Consider the following 26,116-nt stretch of genomic DNA (forward strand, 5'->3'; position numbering starts at 1 on the left):
AAGAAATGCTAAGGAAGGTTGCCTAGCCCTATCAGATATCAACATATTTTTGATATTCTCAACCACCCATATCTCCCTGTTTCTCAACATATTCATTTCATATGATGTGTTTCTCCTCCCCATTTTAGCCACATAAAATAGATGATAATGTACTTAATCTTGGCAATGTTACCATCACACTAAAGCCAATAGTTCTTGATATAATAATCATTCTAATAGTGAGTTAACATTTGTAACACCTGAAGATTCACAAAATCGCATATGTACATACACACACATACATATATACATATTATATATATGTATTTATGGATTATGGATATAGATACATGAATATTATCTCATGGGATCCTCTTGTCAACCCTTTGAGGTATATGCTGTTATTATTTCCATGTTATAGATGAAGAAACTGAGGTTAAGAGAGTTAAGTGACTTATCTGGGGTTCCAAAGTGGTAAATATCTGCTGCAAGATTTGAACTCAAATCTTCCACACCACAAGTCTATCCATTGCACCAACTATCAGCTTAATATTAATATATTAAGGCATTGAATCTTACTCTCCTTTTTTCTCTCCTAAAAGGTATGGTGCAAATCACAGTATTCATGGCATTTCTTTTCTCCTCCATCACACATTTCATGATAGAGTAGTCATGAGAGAGTGAACTCATTGCCAAAATTGCCATCATTCTACTTGAGTAATCACTGCCTTATTATCAGTCAAAATCAGGACCAGTAAAGTCAATCAATGGTCAGTTCCTTGTCAACTTCTCTTCCATTTAAAGAATAAAAATTTTCTTTTATTCAAAGCATAACTTTCTCAACTTTTCTCTTCCACTTAAAGAATAAAAATTTTCATTTATTCAAAGCATAACTTTCTCAGCTTTTCCATTTTGGCAGACTTTCCCCTCCAATATCCAGGTATTGTAAGTTCCCTGTCACTCTAATATCACATAACCATGCCAGGTTTGTGAACTGATTCCAAATTTGCTATCTAAATAATTCCTTCTGTCTAGTATTTTTGAATTATATTCCCATAAAAATATAGCTCTGATTCTCCTCCAATAATTCTCACCTACGTCTTCTATAACATTTTCCCTCCCAAAATTCCCAAGATATTACATATCTGCATGTATATATATCTTCTTACTATGCAATGCCTTTTCCCTGTCTCTTTTTTTTACTCTTCTGTACATTGTGAAAATGGTGACCACTTCCAGAATTATACTCTTATCATACATTCTTAATCTCCACTCATCTCAATTTAACCAATTGGCATTTACATTTACTGCATTTACAATACTCCTGGATTTGTTGGGACTATGTAGCTGCCTCTCCGTTTTGATCCAGGAAAACAAGAGCTTACGCAATGGAACTCTGGAATACCTCCTTGGAAAACAGTTTCATTCTCATTGGAATTCTCCAGGACAGGAAGTACCCTGGACTGGTTTGTGCCACAATCACATTCCTCTACCTCGTGGCTGTGATCAGCAATGGCCTCCTGCTCCTGTTAATTGCTATGGACAAGAGGCTCCATGTGCCTATGTACCTCTTGCTCAGCCAGCTCTCACTTATGGATCTGCTCTTTACAAGTCTTGTTTCTCCCAAAACATTTGTGGATTACATTCGTGGACAGAGCACCATCACTTTTTCTGGCTGTGGAGTTCAGATGTTTCTGATAATGACAATTGGAGGTGGTGAAGATATCCTGTTGACCTTCATGTCATATGACCGCTATGTAGCCATTCGACATCCCCTGAACTATATGGTAATTATGAGACCAAAAGTTTGCTGGTCCATGGTGGCCACAACCTGGCTCTTGGCATCCTTGAACTCCCTTGTGCACACCATATATACAATGCATTTCCCTTTCTGTAGAAGCAGAGTGATAACCCACATGGTCTGTGAGATCCCCCCTTTGTTGAAGCTGGCATGTGCTGATATCACAGAGTACCAGTTCATGGTATACACAATGGGTGTAGCATTCCTCCTAATCCCCCTGTCTGGTATCCTTACTTCCTATATACTAGTTTTAACTTCTGTGTTCCACATGCCCTCAACCCAGGGGAGACAGAAAGCTCTCCTTACATGCTCATCCCATCTCACAGTGGTTGGCCTCTACTATGGAGCTGCTGTTTTCATGTATGTCCTGCCCAGTTCTTACCACAGCCTTCTGCAGGACAATATCTTCTCTGTGTTCTATACCATTATTACTCCAACCCTGAACCCCCTGATCTATAGCCTGAGGAACAAAGACGTACTGGGAGCCCTGAAGAAATTGCTAGGGAAAGTTCCCTCAGCACCAAAATTGTAGAATTCTAGACAAGCCTCTGCTTGTTCTTCCAGCTGAGAGCCAGTACCTAGCAAATTCTCTGTAGGCTGATTTCTACCTGTCTACAATATCTCATGGTGCACCATCATCATATTTTTTGCCTTTCGTTCTTCAACAATACTGCATTCTATACATGAGGTCATTTAGGATATGAGAGGCATTTACAGAAGGGGAAACATAAAGAAAATTCCAGAGAGGTACAAAATAAATGACTTCTCTAATTGCTGGAAATAATTGTGCCCAGGTGACAAAACTTACACTTCACAATGCATTCTACATTTTTTAAAGGAGTTTTAGTCAAAATAATCAACTTACAGCTTGAAGAATACTTTCCTAATTTTGAAAACTAAGATAAAATTTTTCCCTTTCCAGTCTTGTGACACTACTCTCAATCTTCATGATGTTCAAAGACCACAAATACCAGCTCATTAATCATCTACGTGAACAGCATTGCCTGTATAATAATGTCTCCCCAAAGTCCATTCAGCTTCTACTTGAAGATGTCAAGGAAGGGTAAATCCATTATTTCCAGAGGAAATTCACTTTTGGTCAGCTTTATTAATAAGGTTTTATTTTTACCAAATGAATTTGAGAGTCACCCACTGAGCAATAGAGAGCAGTGTATTTGGGCATAAGCAGGAGGATGCATGCTAGAAATGGAAAAATATTCAGAAGATATAGTGTGAAAGTTGTTATAAGGAGGTATGCATGACTAGAAAAAAATATATGGACAGTCACATAGTAAGAGAAAAAAATAACCTATAGACATTGCAGCTTTGATGTCTATGTAATGGCAAGAAATTAGAAAAAAACCAGGTAAACCTCCAGTTCAAGATTTTCAGAAAGGTATAAAATGAATTCTAGAAGATAGGCAGGTATGCATGGGTTAATCAATGAGAATATAGGTCTCTCAAAATATAAAATTAGATGTTGGCCTAGATATTTGTTTGGGTGACATTTAGGAGTTGGGGTTAGGAATTAAAGTTAGCTGCCAAAGATCATTATGGGGATTAGAAGCAGGTACTATTCATATTCAGCAAATAAAAAGTCCTGTATTTCTTGGAGAAGGTGGGATTTAGCTGTGCTATACACTGTAAAAGTACTTCCCATGGTTGTTAATTGGAGCTATGTTGGTCCATAAAGTATCTCCTTAAGATAACAAACCTTTACCACTAGCTTTCATTCAAGAACTTCTCAGTGCTCTTCTTTTTCATCTTTGTTTTTCTTTCCTTTTTAGGATTTCCTTCATTCTTTCTTTCATAACTTTCCATTTTCCCTAACAAATTGAAGATCAGAGAGGCAGGCCTTGAACCCTTTCACTTTAGGGGTTGGGCGGATATACCCAGCATTGTTGATATAGGTGTTGTGTTTTTTTTTTTTTCCCAACTTGGAAGAAAGGTAAATTAATGCAATGAAGATCCCCCCAAGTACTGTCCTGGATAGTACTTTTTGCCCTTTATACTATATTATTTTGGGGCCACATCAGGTCACCTGAGTTCAAAATGTCTGTGTGCAGATAATTCCCAGATCTAGGTATCTATCCCTAACCTCTTTCCTAAGTTCTAAGATAACTCTAATTCAAGTTGTCTTGCATCATTATATTGCTGAAAAGAGCTAAGACAATCACAGTTGATCACCACACAGTGTTACTATTACTGTGTACAATGTTCTTCTGGTTCTGTTCATTTCTCTCAGCATCAGTTCATTTAAGCCTCCCCAGGTTTTTCTGAAACCTGCCTGCTCATCATTTCTTATAGCACAATAGTAATCCATTACATTCATATATCACAACTTGTTCAGTCATTCACCACTAGCTGTATATATTCTCAATTTCTGATTCTTTGCCACCACAAAAAAGTGGCTACAAATATTTTTTAAAAGGAGGTCTTTTCCCCTTTTTTATAATCTCCTTGAGATACTGACCCAGTAATGGTATTGCAGGATCAAAGGGTACACATATTTTGATTGTCCTTTGGACATAGTTTGGAATTACTCTCCAGAATAACTGTATTAGTTCTTAACTCCTCCAACAATGCATTAGTGTCTATAGGTGTAATTCTTGGCACCTCAAAACAATTGCAATAGTAACATTAAAAATCACTAATCAGAGATCACCATAACAGATAATGAGAATGAGAAAGTTTGAAATAGTGTGAGAATTTTCAGAATACGACACCGACACATGATGTGAGCATAAGGTATTGGAAAAATCATGTCATACAATTGCTCAATACAGGGTTGCCACAAACCTTCATTTTGTAGAAAACACAGCATCTGCAAAATGCAATAAAGCAAAGCACAATACAACTACATATGCTGATACAGGCCTTCATTACCTCTCACCTGGACTATTGCAGTATCTTCTAATTAATCTCCTTGCCTCAAACATCTCCCCATTCCAACTCATCCTCTACTTTGCTACCAAAATGATTCTCTTAATTTGCAATTATAATGTCACACAACTATCTCACTATCCCACCCTCAACTCCAGTGTCTCCATATTATCTTCAGAATAAAATATAATACTTCTCTTTGATATTTCAAGTCCTTCGCTATCAGACTCCTCCTTCCCTTTCAAGTAGATGATCCACCTACACTGCCTTATTTCCTGTTCCTAATATATGATATTCCATCTCTCAACTCTATTCCTTACAGGTTATTTGCCCTGTTATGGTAGAAATTAAGGCAAATTAAGGCACAAAATTTTATGTACAATTTGTTAGTTGGGCTAACTGTAATCAAATAATTGGGTCGATGGCCTCTCTAGATAACCAAATCCCTTGGGCGTGGGCTCACAAAGTCTTTTATTATAAGTAGCTATATGACCAAGTAAAACTCTAAGAACTTTTTTGTGATGGCAGGGAACTGGAAATTGACAGGTTGCCCATCATTTGGAGGAATGGCATGTTGTATGGCAAGAACAAGTTTTGGTATATGATTTTGATGAAATATTGTAGTGCTATGACAAATGATGAATAGGCAGATTCCAGAAAAACCTGAAAAGCATTACCTGAACTGATTCATTTTGAAGTGAGGAGAACCAGGAGAATTCTGTACACAGTAATAGCAATATTGTACAATGATCAACTGTGAATGACTTAGCTACTCTCAGGAATACAGTAATCCAATATTGAGATTTAGGGATCCTCAGAACCCCAAAATACTGACACACAAGGTCCTGCCCAAAATGAGTTTGACTCAAACTTTCTTTCACCCAAAGACAAAAAACATTTATTTAAGATTCACCTTATTGGCAGACTCAAGGAATCTGAGAATTTGTGGGTCTTGTAGTATAAGCAGACCAGATAAAATCTGAGCTAGATTGAATATGAGCACCTTCAAGGAAAATGGATGGGTTTTATATACAGAAAGGCTGTGGGAGGGATCTAGGGTTGACCAAGAAATCTGGGGTTACTAGAGGAGGGGCTTAGGGAGGGTCTTGTTGGGAATAGACAAGGGAGGGCTAGATGACTTGAAGGGTAATAGATTTTGGCATAGATATTTTGATAGGATCACCCAAGGGTAAGTGGTCAAAGGGATAATGAAAGGCTTATTTCCTCAGGCAAATGCCAGATAAAGTGGAAGATTCAAGAAAAGTTCAAGGGGATTTCCAAAGCCTGTATTCTATCACTAAGACAATTCCAAAAGTCTCATAATTAAAAATGTTATCCATTGGATTCTGAATGTAGATTGAAGCATAGTATCTTGCATTTTATTTAATTCATGTTTTTCCTTGTGTTATGGTTCTTTCTTCACATTTTGACGAATATGGAAACGTTTAACATGTTATAACCTATTACATGTAACACACCACATGTATAAACTAAACTTGTATATAACACATATGTTACATGTATCTAACCTATAACATGTACTTATACATAAATTATATCAAATTGTTTATTTAGTGAGGGAGGAAATGAGAAAAGAAGAAAAATTGCAACTCATTTTTATAATTGAATGTTGAAAGTTGTCTTCATGTGTAATAGGAGGAATACACTATTAAAAAATCTGAGCAATGTACTTGTGCCTTTTGATGACTTACTGATGATATGGTCAGGATCAAGGCTACATCCTTGGAAAATCTCCTTAACTACAACTAAGAAGTGATTTTTATCTCAAGACTAAGACTCTATGGTGATGGGATTAGTGTGCAGGTAATGGGATCTGCTACAATAATTTAAATGATAGGATTTGACCTTTTAGGCTAATCAAATTTCTCTTGAACGTGGATTATGCTTGGGATTACAAAAGCAGAAATACTTACAAGATGAAAGCTTGACTTTTTCTCGAAGGTGGGTGGTGGGTGAAATATACAAGATGTGGGAACCTAGAAAGAGAATATTAATTCTAGCTTGGATAAGTCTTAGCAAAAGAGAATTAAAATCAACTTTAAATTTTATAGATCATAACTAGAACTCTCTCCCTCTTCACCTACAACCTCTGGTTTTCATGCCATCCTTCAAGACTCATTTCAACTCTTACCTTCCATGGGTACTGGCTTCAATCTCTTCCCTCTGAGATTCACTACCACTCATATTGTATGCTTGTCGTATGTTCATTATTGTTTGCATGTCTTCTCTCTCCTAGAATGTTAGCTCTTTGAGAGCAAGTACCATATTTTTTTTAAAATTCCTTCCTATGTACAATATTTAGCATAATTGCAATTTAGCAAGTATTTAACAGATGTTACACTCTCTGAACACCAAACTCTGAAAACTCTGAACACTGAAATATCAATGAGATGTCCCTTGGGATGAGATTTTTTAAAATAGTTTTTCCTTTTATATTTTAACCTTATCTAGTGATACTTGGTGGTATTCATTGTGATGAATGAATACCTGAAGAGATAGAGTTTCTAGGTAATTAGTAATCAATTTACTAATTAGGCTAGCTATTGATCAATACATTGATGGTTAGTGATTTCGCACAGTAACCAAAAACAAAATCATGGAGATACTTAATGCTTTAAATACCTTCAGAAAAGGTGTTACCCCTTACAAGTGAAAATCAATTAATCAGACAACTAATAAAAAAAGTGGACTCTAAGTCTTCAGCTCCTCTTGTTGAGAATATGACTTGATTATGAGACTCAGCTGCCTCCAGAAATCTGGACAGAGGAATCTACATCCATCTGTACCATTGTAGTTGGTTTGATCCTCCATAGTATGGGATAGCTGAAACTCAAGTATAGGCATGCAGAAGCATAGGCTCTTTGTCTGGGGGCAGGAATTCACCTAGATTAGATTCTGTTTACACTCTAAACATAAATAAGGTCTCCTAGTTGGGTGGGACCCTGCCCAAGATCAAGGAACCTGTTGCTCAAGGATTATGGCCATTTCTTCTAACAGCCATGCCCTTCAGATATTGACTGACTAGGGAATGGGCCCTAAATGAGGAAATAAATAGTCTGGATCTAATTAATATTGGGTTATTAATATAATGGTAAAATGACTTCCATCATTTCCCCTTTTTATTCTTTTGAGAGGCACAATCTCCTCAATGAATCACTAACTGATATGGCAAATGTTTCATCAAGGATTTTAACTGTGAAGTTTATGATAGGAAACAAAGTGAAGGGAAAATGGAGAAAGGTTGAACAACATTGACAGGAACCATTGGGTAAAGTCCACTTTGGTAAGTAGACCTTACAGAATAGATGCACATAGGGAAGAAGCAGATTTTAAAAATAGTAATCCACTCCCATTGTCCATTTCATCAGTCCATTATATCTTGGAGCTTGAACATCTCATAAAGTTGTCTGGTTTCTGAGAACATCCCGTATCCTGGTCCTTTGCAAGTTTCTCTTCCTAGGGATTGTGGAATAGGTGAGGTTTCAAGCTTCTAGTATAATTGCTTCTCTAATTCAGGTCACTTAGAAAGATCCCCATTTCTGATATCTCTTATAAAGTAGATCTTAATATAATTTTAAGTTTACTTTACCAATAGCCAGATCAGGTAGTAAGAGCTAGGTGATGCCTTATGAGTAGTAAGAACATCAAACTGGGAACGTGTTCACCAAGAAAATTTACATTTTCAGGATAACAAATTGGCATGTTGATGTATTTAAGAAATTCAAATAACTACTGAAAAATCAGAAACTAATTTTTATATTTGCCTTACAAAATAAATTAATCTCAATATTATTATGATGATGTTATTTACTCTAGTTATTTTCTTTTAGCCACTCATTCCTCCTTTAGGAGGATGAAATTCTACTAAGGAACTAATAATAGAACACTTTTATAAGAGGATGACCTCTAAGCATAAGAATAAATTCTCTGAAAGTTATCATGTTATCTTTAATTGTAGCAAAAAGTTCTGAGATTGTATATGTAAACGCATTAAGTAATAATTCCAAACAAGATATATTAAAAGATTTGTTCATAAGAAAGCATTTTCAGTGTAACCATGTTCAAATGAATGGCCCTGAGTAAAAATGAATATCTCTTTAAGAAAACACCAAATAGACAAAAAGTCATTCTTCTTTTAATATGATTAATGTTACTGAAATTCTTTTCATTTAACAGAAGTGAAAATAATCATGATATTAGCTTCACTAAATAATAGAATTATATGCTGGTTTCACAAATCTTTACATCATTGCCTAATTATTGTCATACCATTTTTGTGAGACATGAAAGGACCTAAAGTTACATAGAAATATATGACTAGTAACAGGAAGATGAAAAGGCCAAATATCCATTTGCTTGGTTGTTCATGTTATACAAAAGACGAAAATTCTAAACCAAATAGCTCAATACATGCATCTTATTATAGGAGCTCAGATGTGGTCCAGTATTAGCTTATGAGATAAAAATCTAATATTGAGTTCTTACTGATCACCAGAGACAAATGAAAAATAGAAACATAGCTATACTATTAGAGCTACATATCTTTCATGATAAAGAAGAACTATTATAATGAGAAATCACATCAGGGTAATCCTACCTCAGTCCATGCCAACAGTCATTCTCCCAGCCTTTCCCATGAGAACTCCACCTGCAATACATGTGTATCAATCCTATAGGATTACTGACTATCATATGAAGTCTATATTATGAATAAAGTTGTGGAGCCATGATGTCTCCATTGTCTCCTACTTGGTATTGGATCATTTCAGTTGTGTCCAGCTCTTTCTGACCCCATTTGTGTTTTTCTTGTCAAAGATGCTAAAATCGTTTGTCATTTCCTTCTCTAGTTCATTTTACAGATGAGAAACTGAAGAAAACAGGATTGTGTCTTACCCAGGGTCACATAGCTAGTGTCTTCCTCTGGGTTTGAACTCATGAAGATGAGTCTTCTTGATTCCAAGTCCATTGCCATATCCACTGAGCCACTCAACTTCATAGTCTCCTAGTACTCAGCTCCAAATAAAGTAAATATGTTTGGTTTGGTGTTTATGGCATTTTTAGAATAATTGATAGGAGTTTTTCCTTACCTGAATAAGCATAGACTACTTACAGTAAATAGTTAATGATACATACTTCTACCCCTCCAAGTAGAGAGGAGTGGGGGACACTGCAAATGGAAAATATTGCATGTAATAACAGCTATAGTTGTTTTGATTGGCTGCTTTTGTTGTTGTTACAAGAGTGAATTCAATGAACTTAATCATATGATCCCATTGAGAAATAACTACAACAAATTTAAAAAATCAATAAAAATTAAAAATTATTTTTGTCACTAGACATTTTGTAGCCTTCTGTATACATGACAAAGGGATTTTCAGAAAGATTTTCCCCAATGAGTGGGGTAAACACCGAGAAGGTACAGATCCTGAAATTTGTAGTCAACATAAGTACTTCAAATAGTCTAGGGAAGATAATCCAAGGGCAAAGATTAGTTTCTTTCTTGTTCTCCATAGTACTCTTACTTATCTCCACATATTTGCTTCTTCATCTCCACCTTACCAAATTCTATCATTCTTTAAGGACTACTGTATTGATAATGTGTTTTTGCTTATTGTTAATGTAATTTTGCTTCTTAATGGGAAGATCGTTCCCACTCATTAATAGGCCCATGTGACCTGCTTGGGTCTTACAGAAGTCTGAGTCACATTGAGCGTGTAAGTGGAAGGAGTTTGTTGAATGGGTAGAATGGGAAGAGGCTGAGCCAGGGTAGAGTCAAGAGGAAATTAGTGAGAGAGCTGTCAGAACTGAAGGATACAGGCAAGCCCACAGCTGGCTATGCAAGTGAGAAGGGCGTTTTGTTTAAGGGAAGCCTGCTTGTAATCTGTTTAATGGAGCCGATTTTTGGAGAAGCTAAGCATGGAGTAGGCTAGGGGGTGGTGTTCTCTGCATTCTTATTGTGTATTGATTTTTGTTGTTATGATGGATTTTGCTTTCTGGTGTCTGAATAAATGTTTTGATTCTGTCTTCCATGTGGAGAATTTGTTGTACTTCACAATTAAGAATTGAGCCGCAATATTCACGGCTGTACTGGTTACTGGGAATATCACACTGGCATTACATCTACCTGAAATGAGTCTTTTCTCCATAGTACATCTAGTACAGATTGAGCTCCCTTCTTCCTGACACAGCTCTTAACTCATTTTCTATAGTTTGTCGCAGAAGGAAAAGAGAGCTCAATCAAAAATTAGCCAGAATGAGAACCATGGGCTTTAAAGATAAAAGGGAACCTTGTGCTCTAAATCATTCAGTTTTCTGCATTCACTTTAGGGATGAGAAAATTGAGGTGAAGGTAAAGAAGAGTGATTTTACACAAAGTTGTTTAGGCACAACTCTTGAGCGCCACCTAAAGCAGATCAAAGTATAATTGGGAAATTTTTAATAAAATAAATATATAATATGTTAAAATAATATTTCATTTTAAAATTAAACAAACATGAAGCCCTCAGGGATCCTTATATATTGTTTAGTGGTTCCTATTTCTATTTGAGTTTAACAGTACTGCTTTATGGAAGCTTCCTCCTCCAATTCCTCTGAACCCTCTACACATGGTTTGAGATCATGTGCTATAACAGAGTAGATTTAACTTACAGGGAATGTAAAAAGAAAAAAAAAATTTACTGGAACACACACTCTCACTGTGTTTTATCTCACTCTGCCCAAGTCAGAAAGTAAGGCCCCACATTGGGCACCAAATTGTTAAAAAGATGCTTGACACAGAAAAACATATAAAGGAAATTTATTAAAATATAGTTCAGAGGAAATGAACACCTTGGCCAGGTGAACTCCATCCTTATTTAGAGAGTGAGGGAGGGAGGAGAAGAGGGAGGAGGAGAGGGAGAGGGAGAGGGAGGGAGAGGGAGGAGAGAGAGAGAGAGAGAGAGAGAGAGAGAGAGAGAGAGAGAGAGAGAGAGTTCTTGCAGGACAGATCCTCCCATCAGAGAATGGAGGATTGGTTGGTTCTTTTTCTGGTCACAATCTTTTGACACACCCATCATACATTATTAATAAGTGCAGCTGGATTTTGAGTTGGCTTCCTATAATGACTTCATGTTGTCCTTTTTGATAGGCTTTCCCAACAGTTCTTCAAGCCTGCATGGAGTTTCTGACCTTCTTCATCTGACTCCGCTAGGTCACAGTTCTGACTAACTTTCCCCACTGAAACTTTTGACCTTGTAGAAATGAAACTTTTTCATTCATTTCCCACAACATGAAAACAAACAAACAAACATCATTTCTATCACAGCAACCATTTCTCCACATTGTTGAGAATCAGTTGGAGAACTGAATCCCCATTTGGATGTCTTCACCTCTTAATAATGAAGTTTTCATAAAAGCAGATCATTAAATGATTGGTTGTTCTATTTTTCACCAAGAGAGTGCTCCAGGAATTACTTAAAAAATTTAAAGAAATTTAAATATCCCAGAACTACTGATGTATGTCATGCTTCTCTGCTAAGCTTCTGGTATGTTTTCTAAACTCAAATCTATTGACTTTTTGTATCTTTGTTATAATAATAATAGCCAACATTTATATAGTGATTACTATATAACACTTAGCACAGTGCCAAGCACTTTAATATTATCTCATTTGATCCTCACTACAATCCTGGAAGTTAGGTACTATCATGCTCCTCATTTTACAAATAAGGAATGTGAGGTCAACAGTGGTGAAGTGACTTACCTGAAGTCACATGACTTGTAAAGATCTGAGGTTGGAATTGAACTCAGGTCTTCCTGACTCCAGGCTTAGCACTCTATCCATTACATGACCTACCTGTCTCCATAGCTGCCTGGGTAGTCTGAAGTATATTTTGATAACAGTGTTTCTTCTATTTCTGAGTTCATTGATTTTTACCTGAACTCTCTATCTATCCTCCCTCAGACTGCTGGATTTCCATATCATCTCAATATATAATTCCACTATACACATTCCTACTCCCTGTAGCTATTTCATCTCTTTCGAAAAAGGCATACAATGCCAGGGCCATATTCTAGTCCCCATTCTCTTCCAGCTAAGGCACAGCCATACCTAGAAAGTCAAATTTGCCTGTTTGCTTTATGATGTCTAGTTCACTTTGCTTATTACCCACATTGGTGGCATTTGTAAAATCATTTCTAAAAGTGAGGATGAAGTTCCTCTGAACCATCCTGATTCTCTTGTGAATAATAAAAAAAATGATAGTTTATATTACATTTTAAGAATTTTAGACACTCCTTTCATTTATTGAGAGCAAAGATAAATGTGAATATCATGAAATTATATATATATATATATATATATATATATATATATATATATATATATGTGAAGGTTGGAAGTTCAATTCCGTGTGGACGGTCTCGGGCGGGTAAAGGTGGGAGCTTCTAAATCTTAGAGTTCTTACGAGGCCCCCCCAGGAAAACAGCAGGGAATCGAGAAGGTCAGACCGAGCTAGCTCGGCTAGCTCGGGTATTTCCGCCTCTTCCCGGGAGATACGTGATGGGTGGAGCCTCCCTGCTCTTGAGGCTGTCCCAGATTGGACACACCTGTTGTCTCCTAACAGGCTCGATATTGATATGTAAACTACGTGACAGAGGGCTTAAGTAGGTCCAGGAAAGCCCGATAAAGCCTCTTGGGCGGAGGGCCATGTGTGAGCTTACTAGGCTCCCCATTTTCCTCTTTCTTCTCTCCCCTCCCCCTCTCTCCTCACTTATACTTCTACTTCCAATCTCTTATTGTAAGATCTTTGCCTCCTTGGGAGATCCTTCTCTCTCTCCCTCCTAAGGAAGAATCCTCTGCACTTGTAACCCAGACCCTGAAATAAAGCTCAACCCTTGTTCGACTCTGGAACATCCTTTCTCTCATATGCGCACCTGGCGTGGCCAGCCGAAGACCTCGGGTGGTGAGGTAAGAAAGACTCGGGTAGCCCACAGGCCTCTAGGTCTGGCATATATATATATATATATATATATATATATATATATATATATATATATATATATCTATCTGTCTATCTATATATATATATATATATAGATAGATATATATAGATATATATATATGTATATATATATATATATATATGTATATATATATATATGTATATATATGTGTATATATATATATATATGTATATATATGTATATATATGACAATAAGGGAATAAAGCCTTGTAGCACTTTTTACCATTTCATCATGTTTTTTTCCTATGATGTATCTTCATAATCAGTGTGTAGGGGTATTGAGGAGGACTAGTACCTCTGATGTGAGCCCTTTTCAGGGATGGTCATTTACCTTTGGTGTCCACCTGATTTACTCAGTTCTCACCTGTGGGCTCCAAACACCCTAGTACGCTCAGCTGTCACATCAATAAACCATCTTGGCAGAAAGGCTAAACCAGGTTGAAGGCAATCAACAGGCCTCAAACCCAACAGGGAGTGAGAAAAATATCTACTCCAAGCATGTGAGGACTTTCCCAGTGTGATGGGCTGATGAGAACAATTTGTTCCAATGGCCATAAAGGTGCCTGAAGCAGATGCCATGGAACACTTAGATCTTGGTCAGGCATGAAAAATGCCAAAGTCATACATTCTATTGCAAGCCACTTTCAGTCCTCTTGACTTCTGTCCTGCCACTGGATGTTGGTAAATCAGAAAGAAAGAGTAAGGCTGATAACTGTGTGCAATTCTGCTTCACTGGAATCCAGTTCACAAGCAAATCAAGACATCACTGGATGCCATTGGTCCTCCTCAAAAATGAAGGGCAAACATTAGCAGTCCTCATAATAACAATCCTTAAAATAGTTCAAGGGTGTGCTGCAGCTAGCTCAAATTGATTCATATGACTCATTATTCAGTTTTCAAAGTGAACACTTATACCTGGGACTTTTTAAATTAGGGTATTGTTTTGGTGATTGCTTTGATTTCAGAAAGTAATAGAGAAAAATATTATTAATGTAGATTAAACTTAATATGTATCAGGAAAACTTTTTTTTCCTCAGGGACCCAGTTGTTTAACATTTACTGTCATGCTCTTATTTGTATTCTATCACTTGTCTCCTCACAATTTCATATCTTTCTGTGCTGCCATTTAGTTAAAAAAAAATGTACGAAAATATTTTTCTGAGACTAAAAATGAATATGAAGCTTTGACTCAATATTTGAATTTCATTATATTAGAAAAATTTCCCTTTTCACACCACTTCTCTTGTTGAATGTCTACCTAAAATACACACACACACAAATATATGTGTGTGTGTGTTCGTCCTGTAGAGGTACCACAGAACCCTGGGCTTCTGAAAAATATGCAGTAAACAGAATTTTTCTTTTGAACTCTAAGCTCTATTCCGACCAGGAATATAGTTAAGTGATATGATATGACATGACATGATATGGTATAACATAACATGATATATAGCATAATAAATAACATAGCTATAATGTGATATAATGATATGATAATAAATAATGAATATATGAAATTCTTTAGCAGACTAGGAAAAATCTATTTCTTTCTTAATAATGGTACTTTATTTATGTTGCTAATCAAAAAAAGATTTTGGAGAGGGGGCAGTCTTGTTTTGATTGCCTTAGTTGCTTTATTATTGTCATTTTATAAATGAGAAAACTGTTACTCAGAGATGTCAATTGTCTTATCCAAGGTATCAAGGTTAGTAAGCACCGTAATATTGACTCACACTGAAGTCCTTTCATTCCAATTCTAATGTTCTTTCAATATATCCTGAGACTTCTTAAAGCTTTAAATGGCATGGGGACCAGGGAGTCCATGGAAGAGACAAATGTTAGCTTGTCATGAATAGATACTATATGTATCACTGGAATCACTACCACAGGGCTCTAACCGTTATGTGTACCATCCAATTTTTTTTTAAAGAAGTGCAATGAAGATTAGCAGCCTATAGCTTGAAGAATACAGTTTCCTAATTTTGAAAACTAACAAAATTTGTCCCTCTTTGGTCGTGTAATACTTCTCTCAATCTCCATAATTTTAAAAGTCCACAAATCAAAGTTGAGCACTCACTTATGTGAATTATCACCCTATGTGATAATTTCTCCCTCAAGTTCATTTATTCTCTACCTGAAGATGTAAAGGAAGGGTAAATCCATTATTTCCATGGGAAATTCATATTTGTTCAACTATGTTAGTTTTTACTTTTGTCAAATAAAGTGGAGGGTCACTTGCTGAGAAATAGAGAACAGTGTATTGGATACGAACAGGAAGCCACATGCTAGAAATGGTGAACTATTCAGAGGACCTAGTGTAAAAGGTGCTATAAAGAGCATGCATGATTAGAAAAAACTTCATGCAATCAATATTATAGTTGCTTTCTGTTCCAAGTTAATGAGAAGAATTTCAGTATATTTAGTTGTATTAAAAGATGAATTACTTATGGCCTATCTTGTGTTTTCTTCAGGGGATATCTTATTTTACTCAGAGTCATTCATTTGTACATGATCACTAGCTAAAAATGTTTTGTTATAAATAACTTACTTAATATGCATTATATGGAATTATCACTCAATGTATTTATACATCTCGTTTTACTACAAGTGACAGCAAATAGAACAACTTTTAGAGAATCTATTCTTGTAATTATAGATCATCCTCTTATTCTGTTTTTGGTTCCTTAGTAGAATCTCATCCTCTTGAATGGGGAATGAGCAACTGACAGAAAATAACTGGAGTAAATAACTTCATGATATTGATTAGATAATTGTCTATAACAAATAAAAATTAGGTTATAATTTTCTAATTTTTCACTTATTTAAATTTCTTAAATATATCAACATGATCATTTTCCATCCTCAAAATGTAAATTCTCTGTTCTAAATGGTTCTCAATTTGATATTCTCATTAGTAGAGTCATAAGGTTTGAGATAACTCTTAGTACCTGACCTGTTTATTGGCCAAGTGAACTTAAATTAGGATTAAGATCTATTTTGTAAAAGACTTTAATAGAAAAGGGGATCTTTGAAAATGAATTAAACTGGAGAAGCTAGAAACTCCACCCATTTCAGAATGCCTAAGAGAAGAGATTTCCAGAGGACTGGAAGATTGTGTTAGGAGGTGTTCTCAGAAATCAAACAATTTTATAAGTTGTTCAAGCCCTAAGATGGACTGAAGAAATAGACAATAAGAGTGGAGTCACTTTTTAAAATTTACTTCTTCCCTATATGTCTTTATTCTGTAAGGTCTACTTGCAAAAAGGGACTTCCCCCAATGACTCATGTCCATGTTGGTTGATCTCTCTCCTTTTTGCCCTGATGTATCCTGTCCTAAATCTCATAGCTAAAAATGCTTGAAGAAACATTTGTCATATCAGTTAGAGATTACCTCAGGGAATTGTGTCTCTCAAAAGAATCAAAGGGAGGTATGAGGGAAGTTATTTTGCAATTATATTAATAACAGGGATACAGATCATTTATTTCCTCATTTGGGGTATAGGTCAGCCAATCTCTGAACAGCATGGCTGATAGAAGAAATTGCCCTAATCCTCAGGCAACTTGTTCTTTGATCTTTGGCTGGACCAAACTAGGAGACCTAACTTATGTTTAGAATGTAAATAGAATTTAATCTATGTGATTTTCTGTCCCAAAACAATGCACACCCCTCCCCTGGAGTTTAGTATGACTCAGCACATGAAGGAGAAAACCAACCAGACTCATTTAGATGGAGATGGATTCCTCTGTCCAAATTACTGGAGGCAACTGAGTCTCACGATGAAGCCATATTCTCAGCAGGAGGAGGTGAAGACTTTTAGCGACTTTCAAACTAATTGTGCAATTATTTGATTTTCACCTGTCAAGGGTATGCCCTTTTATACAGATATTTAAAGCATTCAGTATCTCCATAGCTTTGTTTTTGGTTACAGACATAAATCACTGACTGCCAATTTATTGATTAATAGTGAATCAAGTAAATAAATGGATTATTAATTACCCAGAAACCCTGCCTCTTAGGTTTTTCATTCATCACAGTAAATAGCACCAAATAACCTTAAACAAGGCTGAAAAAACAAAGAAAACCTAACTATTAAAAAACAGCCTTATCCCCATGGACATAATCCATTATGGATCAACATGATATAGAAAATATTCAAAAGAGTAATCAACAAAAGTAAGATTACAAAATTTCAGTATCAGAAAGCATAGTGAGTAAGTATAGCATCTCATTGAAATTCAGAAATTGCACTATTTATTAAACACTTGCTGAATTACAATCACGCTATTTAAAAAAAAAATAAATGATCCCTGCTCTCTAGAAGCTTACATTCCAGTTTTGGAGATGACATGCAAACGATCATGAACGTACAAGAAGCATATAGTATAAATTTCTCATATACATATCATACAGTGTAATTACCCACAAAAGGAAGGGACTGAAGCTGGTACCCATAGAGGGTAAGGCTTAAGCTGAATCTTGAAGGAAGACATGGAACATAGAAGTTGTAGATGAAGAGAGAGACAATTCTAGGCATGAAAGTTGATTTTAATTGAAATTGAAACTTGAAATTCAAATTTAAACTTGATCTTAATTTTCTTTTGCTTTGACCCAAACAAATTACACCTAATATTCCCTTTCAAGGTTCCTTCACCTTGTAAACTTCACCCTCACCACATTCCAGAAAGACTTGCTTAAATGTCAAACTTTGATCTTGCAGTTATTTCTACTTTGGTAACCTTATGTGTAATCCACTTTCAAGAAAAATTTGATTAACCTAAAAGATCAAGTCTCATCAATTTAAACTATTGTAGCAGGTTCCATCATCTGCACATTAATTCTGTCACCTGAGAACCTTTGTCCTGTGATTAAAAGATGATTCCCAAAGGGGAGGTCCAAATGATATATTCTTGATTCTTACTATGTTATCAATATATATGTACTACATATATATATATATATATATATATATATATATATATATATATATTTAATATACATTCAATCTTTTGTCTAAGCTTGTGCTTTTTTACTTTCACAATATTGCCCTGATGATCATGGACTGGATTCCTTTGGAAGATTTCACACATAAGGACAAAGTTGGGAAAGAAGAGAAAGCTATCTCCACTAACTCCCAGTGTAATCTTATGAGGATCACTTATTTTCTTTGGCTCTCAGTTTCCTAGTGTAGGAAGCAAACAAATTATGTTGAATTGTTCACTTATGAAATTTTATGATTCTCTAAATCAGCTAGTTGCTCATACAAAGATAAGGATACACACGTACTGGACTTAACTTTGCCCTCATTAGTGCAATTCCCAAGTACATGTTTAGTACAATATGCCCAAACATGCAGCAGAGGGTAGTGAATAGAGAACTAATCTTAAAGTCAGGAAGACCTGGGTTCAAGGCTCATCTCTGACACATAATATATGTATAACTTTTTGAAAGTCACTTAATTTATCAATACCACAGGTAACTTGTTAAGAATATAAGTTGAAAAATAATTACTGATCTGCATCTGGAGACGAAGTTTTCTCACTAATAATAAGACCAAAGGAACGACAGGTTGAAGGAGAGAAAAAAGCAAAATGTAAATGAATGAATGAATAAAAAAAAAAATCAAACACCTACCAAGTGTAAAGAACTGTGCTTGGTGCTGGGTATACAAATGCACACTATCTTTCCATGCAATCTGTTTAGTCATTCATTTATAAAATTATTACTATGGAAAAACCTACCTCTATAACTAAATTTCATCCAGTGTCAAATTTTCAGCTCACTAATGAGTGATGCTTCTTGGTGCATAATAGTATATGGTAAGCACTGGTTAAAAAATAGTTTCCTGTCACAAAGGACTTGTAACTTTCACTTCACCTCTTTCTGTCTCATTCTCCAGATACATTAACTAAAATTCTTGGATTAAATGATCTGTAAGGATCCCTCCTAGTTTTAAAATTTTATGAACTTATTATTTAAATTTCAAAGTGTTTTTTTTACTTATACCAGGGCTTTTTTTTTTCAAAATCTTTTGAATCTTGATTTTGCCATTAGATATACATCCCATTAGATATTCCTTTCCATTTTTATTCAAAACAGGTAAGTATGACTTTTATATCATTGAAAATAATGTTGACCAGAATAACATCATGACCCTATGATATACATTTAAGCAGTTCCTTAGAAGCTGACACATAAGCACTAAACAGTTAAATTCAACAAACATAACTCAAATGCCTAATTGTGTCACATATTGTGAAAGGCACTAGGAGTGCATAAATTTTGGATAAAACATATCTTATTCAAATTAAATCTAGTTGGGAAATATGACACTTAGATGACTACAATACAGAATCATAGATGATAGATATGTAGTACATAAAATAAAAATACTATCTGAGGTTCTAGGGGTGAAATGAAGGCTTCCTAGAGTGCACAACATTTGAATTAGAAAGTCATCCTTAGTAGAATAACTGAGTGAGCAAAATGTGGAACTACGTCTATAGATCATTTTCTTAAAATATTTATAAAAAGAATAAAGTAGAAATAAGGCCTGTTAATTATGTCTACTTAACTGCTTTGAGGGGAATTATCAGTAATGACTGTGACTTTTGGAATCATACCTTCTGAAAAATCTTCAAAATTTATCCTTATAAATCAGAGTAAAGCTATAGTGCTCCCAATCATGTAATACCATGACTTCAGAAGAATTATAATTGTGAGTGGTCTAAAGGACTATAGAAATACAAATAGTATAAGAAAATAGCAGCATGGAATTGACAATGACATGTACAAGAAGAGATATAATCAAAGAATGGAAATGGGAATGGTAAAAGTAGCAGAGAAAAGTGTTTTCAGAATAAAAGATGAATGTACTGAGTTGCCCCCTCCCTCCCAGAGACAGTATGCAATCTTATATAAGTTCTACATATATATTCTTTTAAATGCATTTTCACATCAGTCAAGTTGCATAGAAGAATTAAAATGAATGGGAGAAACCATGAGAACAAACAAAACATACCATAACACAAGAGAAAATAGTCTGCTTCACTCTGTATTCAGACTCTATATTCTTTCTTTGGATATGGATGGCATTTTTCATCATAAGTCCTTTGAAATTGTTTTAGGTCCTTTCATTGCTGAGAAGGGCTAAGTCTACTAAAATCATTCATTGCACACTGTGGCTGTTACTGTTTACAGTGTTCTCCTAATTCTGCTAACTTCACTCAGCATCAATTTCTATAAGTCTTTCCATGTTTTTCTGAAGTCTGTCTGCTCATCATTTCTAGGAAACTGCTGAATTCTAGGAAGTATTAAAAACTATTGAAGAAGGCACTAAAAGAGTTATGGTAAGACATGAAAGAAAACAATTCGGAAGAGAAAAAATATATAAATGGGTTTCAGACTACACGGGGAAGGATATACTCATAAAACTGAGACCACAGAACCATTGGAATATTATAATGTCACTTACGAGTCTTCTCTCCTGTAGACAAAATATTCCCTTCTCCTTCAAGCTATCAGTATGATATTTTCAAGTTCCCATTCACATCTTCTGGATATGTTCTAATTTGCCAATTTTGGTGAAAATTTGGCATCAGGACCTGAGCATAGTAATCTAGGTTTGATATGACCAGTTCAGTGTATGGAGAGATGATCACCTTCTTTTTCTAGAAAGTATTTTTCTAACAACATAGACTAAGGTAAAATTAACTGCAAATATACCAGGCTTCATAGAATCAAAATGGTTGGGAATCAAAGCCTTTCATAACCTACTCTCCTCCTCTTTTTCCCAATCTTCCTAGACCTTTCACCCCAACATATAATCTTTGATCTTGTTGAAACTGTCCTCTTGATTGTCTTTGCTTTGGACATTTTGTCTGGCTATCCCCCATGCCACCTCCACATGCTGTCTCTGACTTCCTTTAAGTCCCAACCAAAATCCTGTCTTTTACAAGAAACCTTTCTCAACTCCTCTTAATAGGAGTGCATTCTTTCTGTTAATTTTTTCCACTTCATTTTGTATATAGTATGCTTTGTACATATTTGTTTGTATGTTGTCTCCCCTATTAGACAATAAGCTCTGAGCAGCTTGAGTCTTAGAAGTGATATTGCTGGGTCAAAAGGTATGCACATTTTTACACACTTTGAGCATAGTTCTAAATTGCTCTCCAGAATTGTTTAATCAGCTCACAGTTCCACCAATAATGTAGTGTTACAACTCTTCCACATCTTCTCCAGCATTTATGATCTGCAGTTTGAGTCCTAGAAACAATATTGCACGGTGAAAGGGTATGCACATTTTTAGGCACTTTGGGCACAGTTCTAAATTGCTCTCCAGAATTGTTGGATTAGCTTACAGTTCCATCAATAATGTAATGTTCCAACTCTTCCACATCTTCTCCAACATTTATCATCTTTCTGATTTGTCATGTTAGCAAATCTAATAGGTGTGATGTAGTAAATCACAGTTGTTTGGATTTGCATCTCTAATCAATAGTGATTTAGAGCATTTTTTCATATGACTAGAGATAGCTTTAATTTCTTGCTCTGAAAACTACCTGTTCATATCACTTGACCATTTATCAACTGGGGAACAACTTGTATTCTGGTAAATTTAACTCAGTTCTCTGTATATTTTAGAAATGAGGTCTTTATCACAGATACTAGTTGCAAAAATTATTTATCAGTTTTCTGCTTCCCTCCTAATCTTGCTTGCATTGAGTTTCTTTGTGCAAAACCTTTTCAATTTAATGTAATGAAAATTATCCATTTTGCATTTTACAATGATGTCTATCTCTTTTTTGGTCACAAATGTCTCCATTCTCCATAAATCTGACAAATAAACTATCCATTACTAATTTCTTAATAGTATCTGCCTTTATACCTAGTTTGTGCACTCATTTCGATTTTAATCTAGTGTATGGTGTCAGGCATTGTTCTATGCCCAATTTGCACCATTCTATTTTCCAGTTTTCCCAGCAATTTTTGTGAAACAGTGAGTTCTTATCCCAGAAGTTGGGGTCCTTGGGTTTATCAAACAATAGACTGTTACAATCATTGACTACTGTGTCTTGTGTACCCAATCTATTACACTGATCTATCCATCTACTTCTTAGCCAGTAGCAAGTGGTTTTGATGACTGATGCTTTATAATACCACTTGTATGGGTATAGGTATGGGTAGGTCATCTTCCTGAGCATTTCTTTTCTTTAATTCCCTTAATATTCTGGACTTTTTGTTCTTCCAGATGAACTTTGATATTATTTTTCTAGCTCTAGAACATAATTTTCTGGTAATGTGATTGGTATGGCACTGAATAAGTAAATTAATTTTACGAGAATTGTCATTTTTTTATATTAGCTCAGCCTACACATGAGCAACTGATGTTTTCCCAGTTGTTTAAATCTGACTTTACCTGTGCAAAAAGTGTTTTGTAACTGTATTCATATAGTCCAGGACTTTGTTTTGGCAGGTAGATTCCCAAATATTATATGGTGTCTACAGTAACATTAAATAGGATTTCCTTTTCTGTCTCTTGCTGATGGGCTTTGTTAGTAATATATAGAAATGCAGATGATTTATGTGGGTTTATTTTGTAACCTGCAACTTTGCCAAGGCTGTTTATTATTTCAAGCAGTTTTTACTGAATTCTCTTGGATTCTCTAAGTGTATCATCATATTGTCTGAAAACAATGACAGTTTAGTTTCTTCTTTGCCTATTCCAGTTCCTTCAATTTCTTTTTCTTCTTTTATTACTAATGCTAATATTTCTAGTACCATATTGAAAAAACAATGGTGATCATGGACATCTGTATTTCACCCCCAATCTTATTAGAAATGCATCTATATTGCCTCCGTAACATATAATGCTTACTTATGGCTTTAGGTAGATATCACTTATTATTTTAAGGAAGGCTACAATTACTTCTGTGCTCTGAAATTGTTTCAAGAAGAATGGGTACTGTATTTTGTCAAACCCTTTTTCTGCATCTATTAAAATAATCATATGGTTCGTGTTAGTTTTTTTGTTGATATAATCAATATTTCTGATAGCTTTTCTAATATTGAACCAGCCCTGAATTCTTTTTTTTTTTATTTTTTTTGTTTTTAACTCAGTTTATAACAGATAAAGCAATTCAAACTTTTGGTCAGGTCATACATCTTTTTAAAGCATTTACAATATGGACCACAAAAGAATTTTTTTTAAAACATAACCAACTGAGACACAGATAATATTTGTGTTGCTAACTTCACAAGCTCTTGACCTAATTGTCTCCACAGTATTATTAAGCTTTAAAGGACCCTAACTTAAAGTTGTTGGTCTAAAGTCCTATGCCTAATAGCTTTTAGACAACCTTGGATGTTCCCCTCTCCATAATCTATAATTGAATAGATCTGGTATTAAGCTTACAAACCTTTTGACTATAGGAAATTGCCACCAATAGTAAGGACATTGCAGGGATACACTATCTCTCCAACTTCATGTCAGCCCCAGGCAGGATCAGATTATCCAGTTGCTTTCAGTCAGGCTTAAAGTCTGCCAGGTGTCAGTGGGGAAATTGAATCAGGAGAATCCCACCTCAGCCCATGTTGAACAGCTTCTCTCCCACCCTTCCCTTGAGATCACCTATGCAGTTCATACCAGCATCTCCTCAGCTTACTGGCATCATGTATTGGAGTCTCAGATCACCTTTCTTGCTTCCCATATCTGGAGTGAAACTCAGAAGAACAGTCACTTAATAGTCCCATAGCATCTAAAAATGGCAAGCTCCAATAACCAGGTTTCAAATATGATTAGTTTCACTTTGGCTAAGGAATATCTTTTGAGGCAAGTCTTAAGTGGCTTACATGTCTTTCTATACATGTTCTAGTTCCTGATTAAATAGCAATCATAAAATCAAATTCACCATTAAAACCTTGAGTTTTCCATCAATGCCAAATTTTACCCAAGGTTACCTTCCTCTAGGAAATTTAGACTGAAATTCTTTTCTCCAAACTAAAGATGTCATTGATTTATTCTCAGTAATTAATTCAGTCTATTGTTTTAATACTAATTTCTTTTACCTCACTTTGTAAGATGTCCAATTTTTCTCCCTATCGCTCCCCTCCCCCCACTTCCTAACACCTTGCATTCTGATTACTCCTTCCCTCAATGTACCTTCCCTTCCATCACACCCCAACCCTCTCCTATCCCCATCTTCTCTCTTTTCTTGCAGGGCAAGACAAATTTCCATAGCCCTATCCCTGCAGTTCTTATTTCCCGATTATATGCAATAAAATTCTCAACATTCTTTTCTAATACTTTGAATTCCAACTTTTCTCCCAGCCCCCTCCCTCCCCAGCCCTACTGAGAAGGCAAGCAATTCAATAGAGATTTAATATATGTTGTTTTGCAAAAAAATTCCATAGCAATCATGTTATGTAATACTAATTATATTGCCCTCTGACTTACCGTATCCCCCCTTCTTATTCCCCCCTATAATTGACCTTGTCCCTTCTTGAAAGTGTTTATTTCTAGTGACTCCCTTCTCCCATTTGCCCTCCCTTCTAACATTCCCCTCACTCCACTTGTTGCCTCCTCTCCAACTTTCCTCTGGTGTATATAAATTTTCATAAGAAATTTAGTGAGCATGTTATTCTCTCCTTCAGCCACACTTGGGAAGAGTGGCTTTAATTCCCCCCCCCTCTCCCCTTCTCCCTTATCTCCTCCATTGAATAAGACTTTTCTTATCTCTTTTTTGAGTTATAGCCTGCCCCATTCCATTACTCCTTTTCTCTTCCCGGAATTTTCCTCCTTCACCCCTTAATTTTTATTTTATTTTATTTTTTGCATGTGTGGATATTACCTCTTCTGATATAACACACCCTGTACTCTCTATCTATCTATGTGTATGTGTGTGTGTGTGTGTATGTACATTTTCTCCAAATGCCCAAATACTGAGAAAAAATTCAGGAGTTCATATTTTCTTTCCATGTAGTAATGTAAACAGTTCAGCTTTAGAGAGTCTTTTATGATTTTTCTTTTCTGTTTACCTTTCCATGTTTCTCTTGATTCTTGTCTTGGGAAGTCAAATTTTTAAATATTGATCTGGTCTTTTCCTCAACATGAAGTCTTGAAAGTCATCTATATCACTGAATGACCATTTTTTCCTTTGAAGTATTATATTCAGATTTGCTGGGTAGGTGATTCTTGGTTTCAATCCCAGTTCCTTTAACTTCTGAAATATCCCACTCCAAGCCCTTCGATCCCTCAACGTTGAAGCTGCCAGATCCTGTGTTATTCTAATTGTATTTCCACAGTACTCAAATTGTTTCTTTCTAGCTGCTTGTAGTATTTTCTCCTTGATCTGGGAACTCTGGAATTTGGCCACAATATTCCCAGGAGTTTCTCTATTCAGGTTTTGTTCAGGAGGTGAATGATGAATTCT

The 26,116-nt window shown here is 35.5% G+C and overlaps 1 protein-coding gene and 1 long non-coding RNA gene across 2 annotated transcripts in view; both read left to right on the forward strand.

Moving 5' to 3' along the window:
• Positions 1-26,116, forward strand: part of LOC140520331 (uncharacterized) — a 139,894-nt gene that overhangs the window by 7,882 nt on the left and 105,896 nt on the right. The gene's annotated exons all lie outside the window — the stretch shown is intronic.
• LOC140520328 (olfactory receptor 2AG1-like) lies at positions 1,360-6,334 on the forward strand. Its single transcript, XM_072634214.1, has one exon. The coding sequence runs from the start codon at positions 1,368-1,370 to the stop codon at positions 2,310-2,312; it is 945 nt and encodes a 314-aa protein (XP_072490315.1). The 5' UTR covers positions 1,360-1,367; the 3' UTR covers positions 2,313-6,334.

This window comes from Notamacropus eugenii, chromosome 1, assembly GCF_028372415.1.
Source record: "Notamacropus eugenii isolate mMacEug1 chromosome 1, mMacEug1.pri_v2, whole genome shotgun sequence".
NCBI classification, from domain to species: Eukaryota; Metazoa; Chordata; class Mammalia; order Diprotodontia; family Macropodidae; genus Notamacropus; species Notamacropus eugenii.

What these genes read in the sequence shown, in the direction of transcription:
- LOC140520328 (XM_072634214.1), top strand. Translation starts at nt 1,368, where the DNA reads ATGGAACTCTGGAATACCTCCTTGGAAAACAGTTTCATTCTCATTGGA.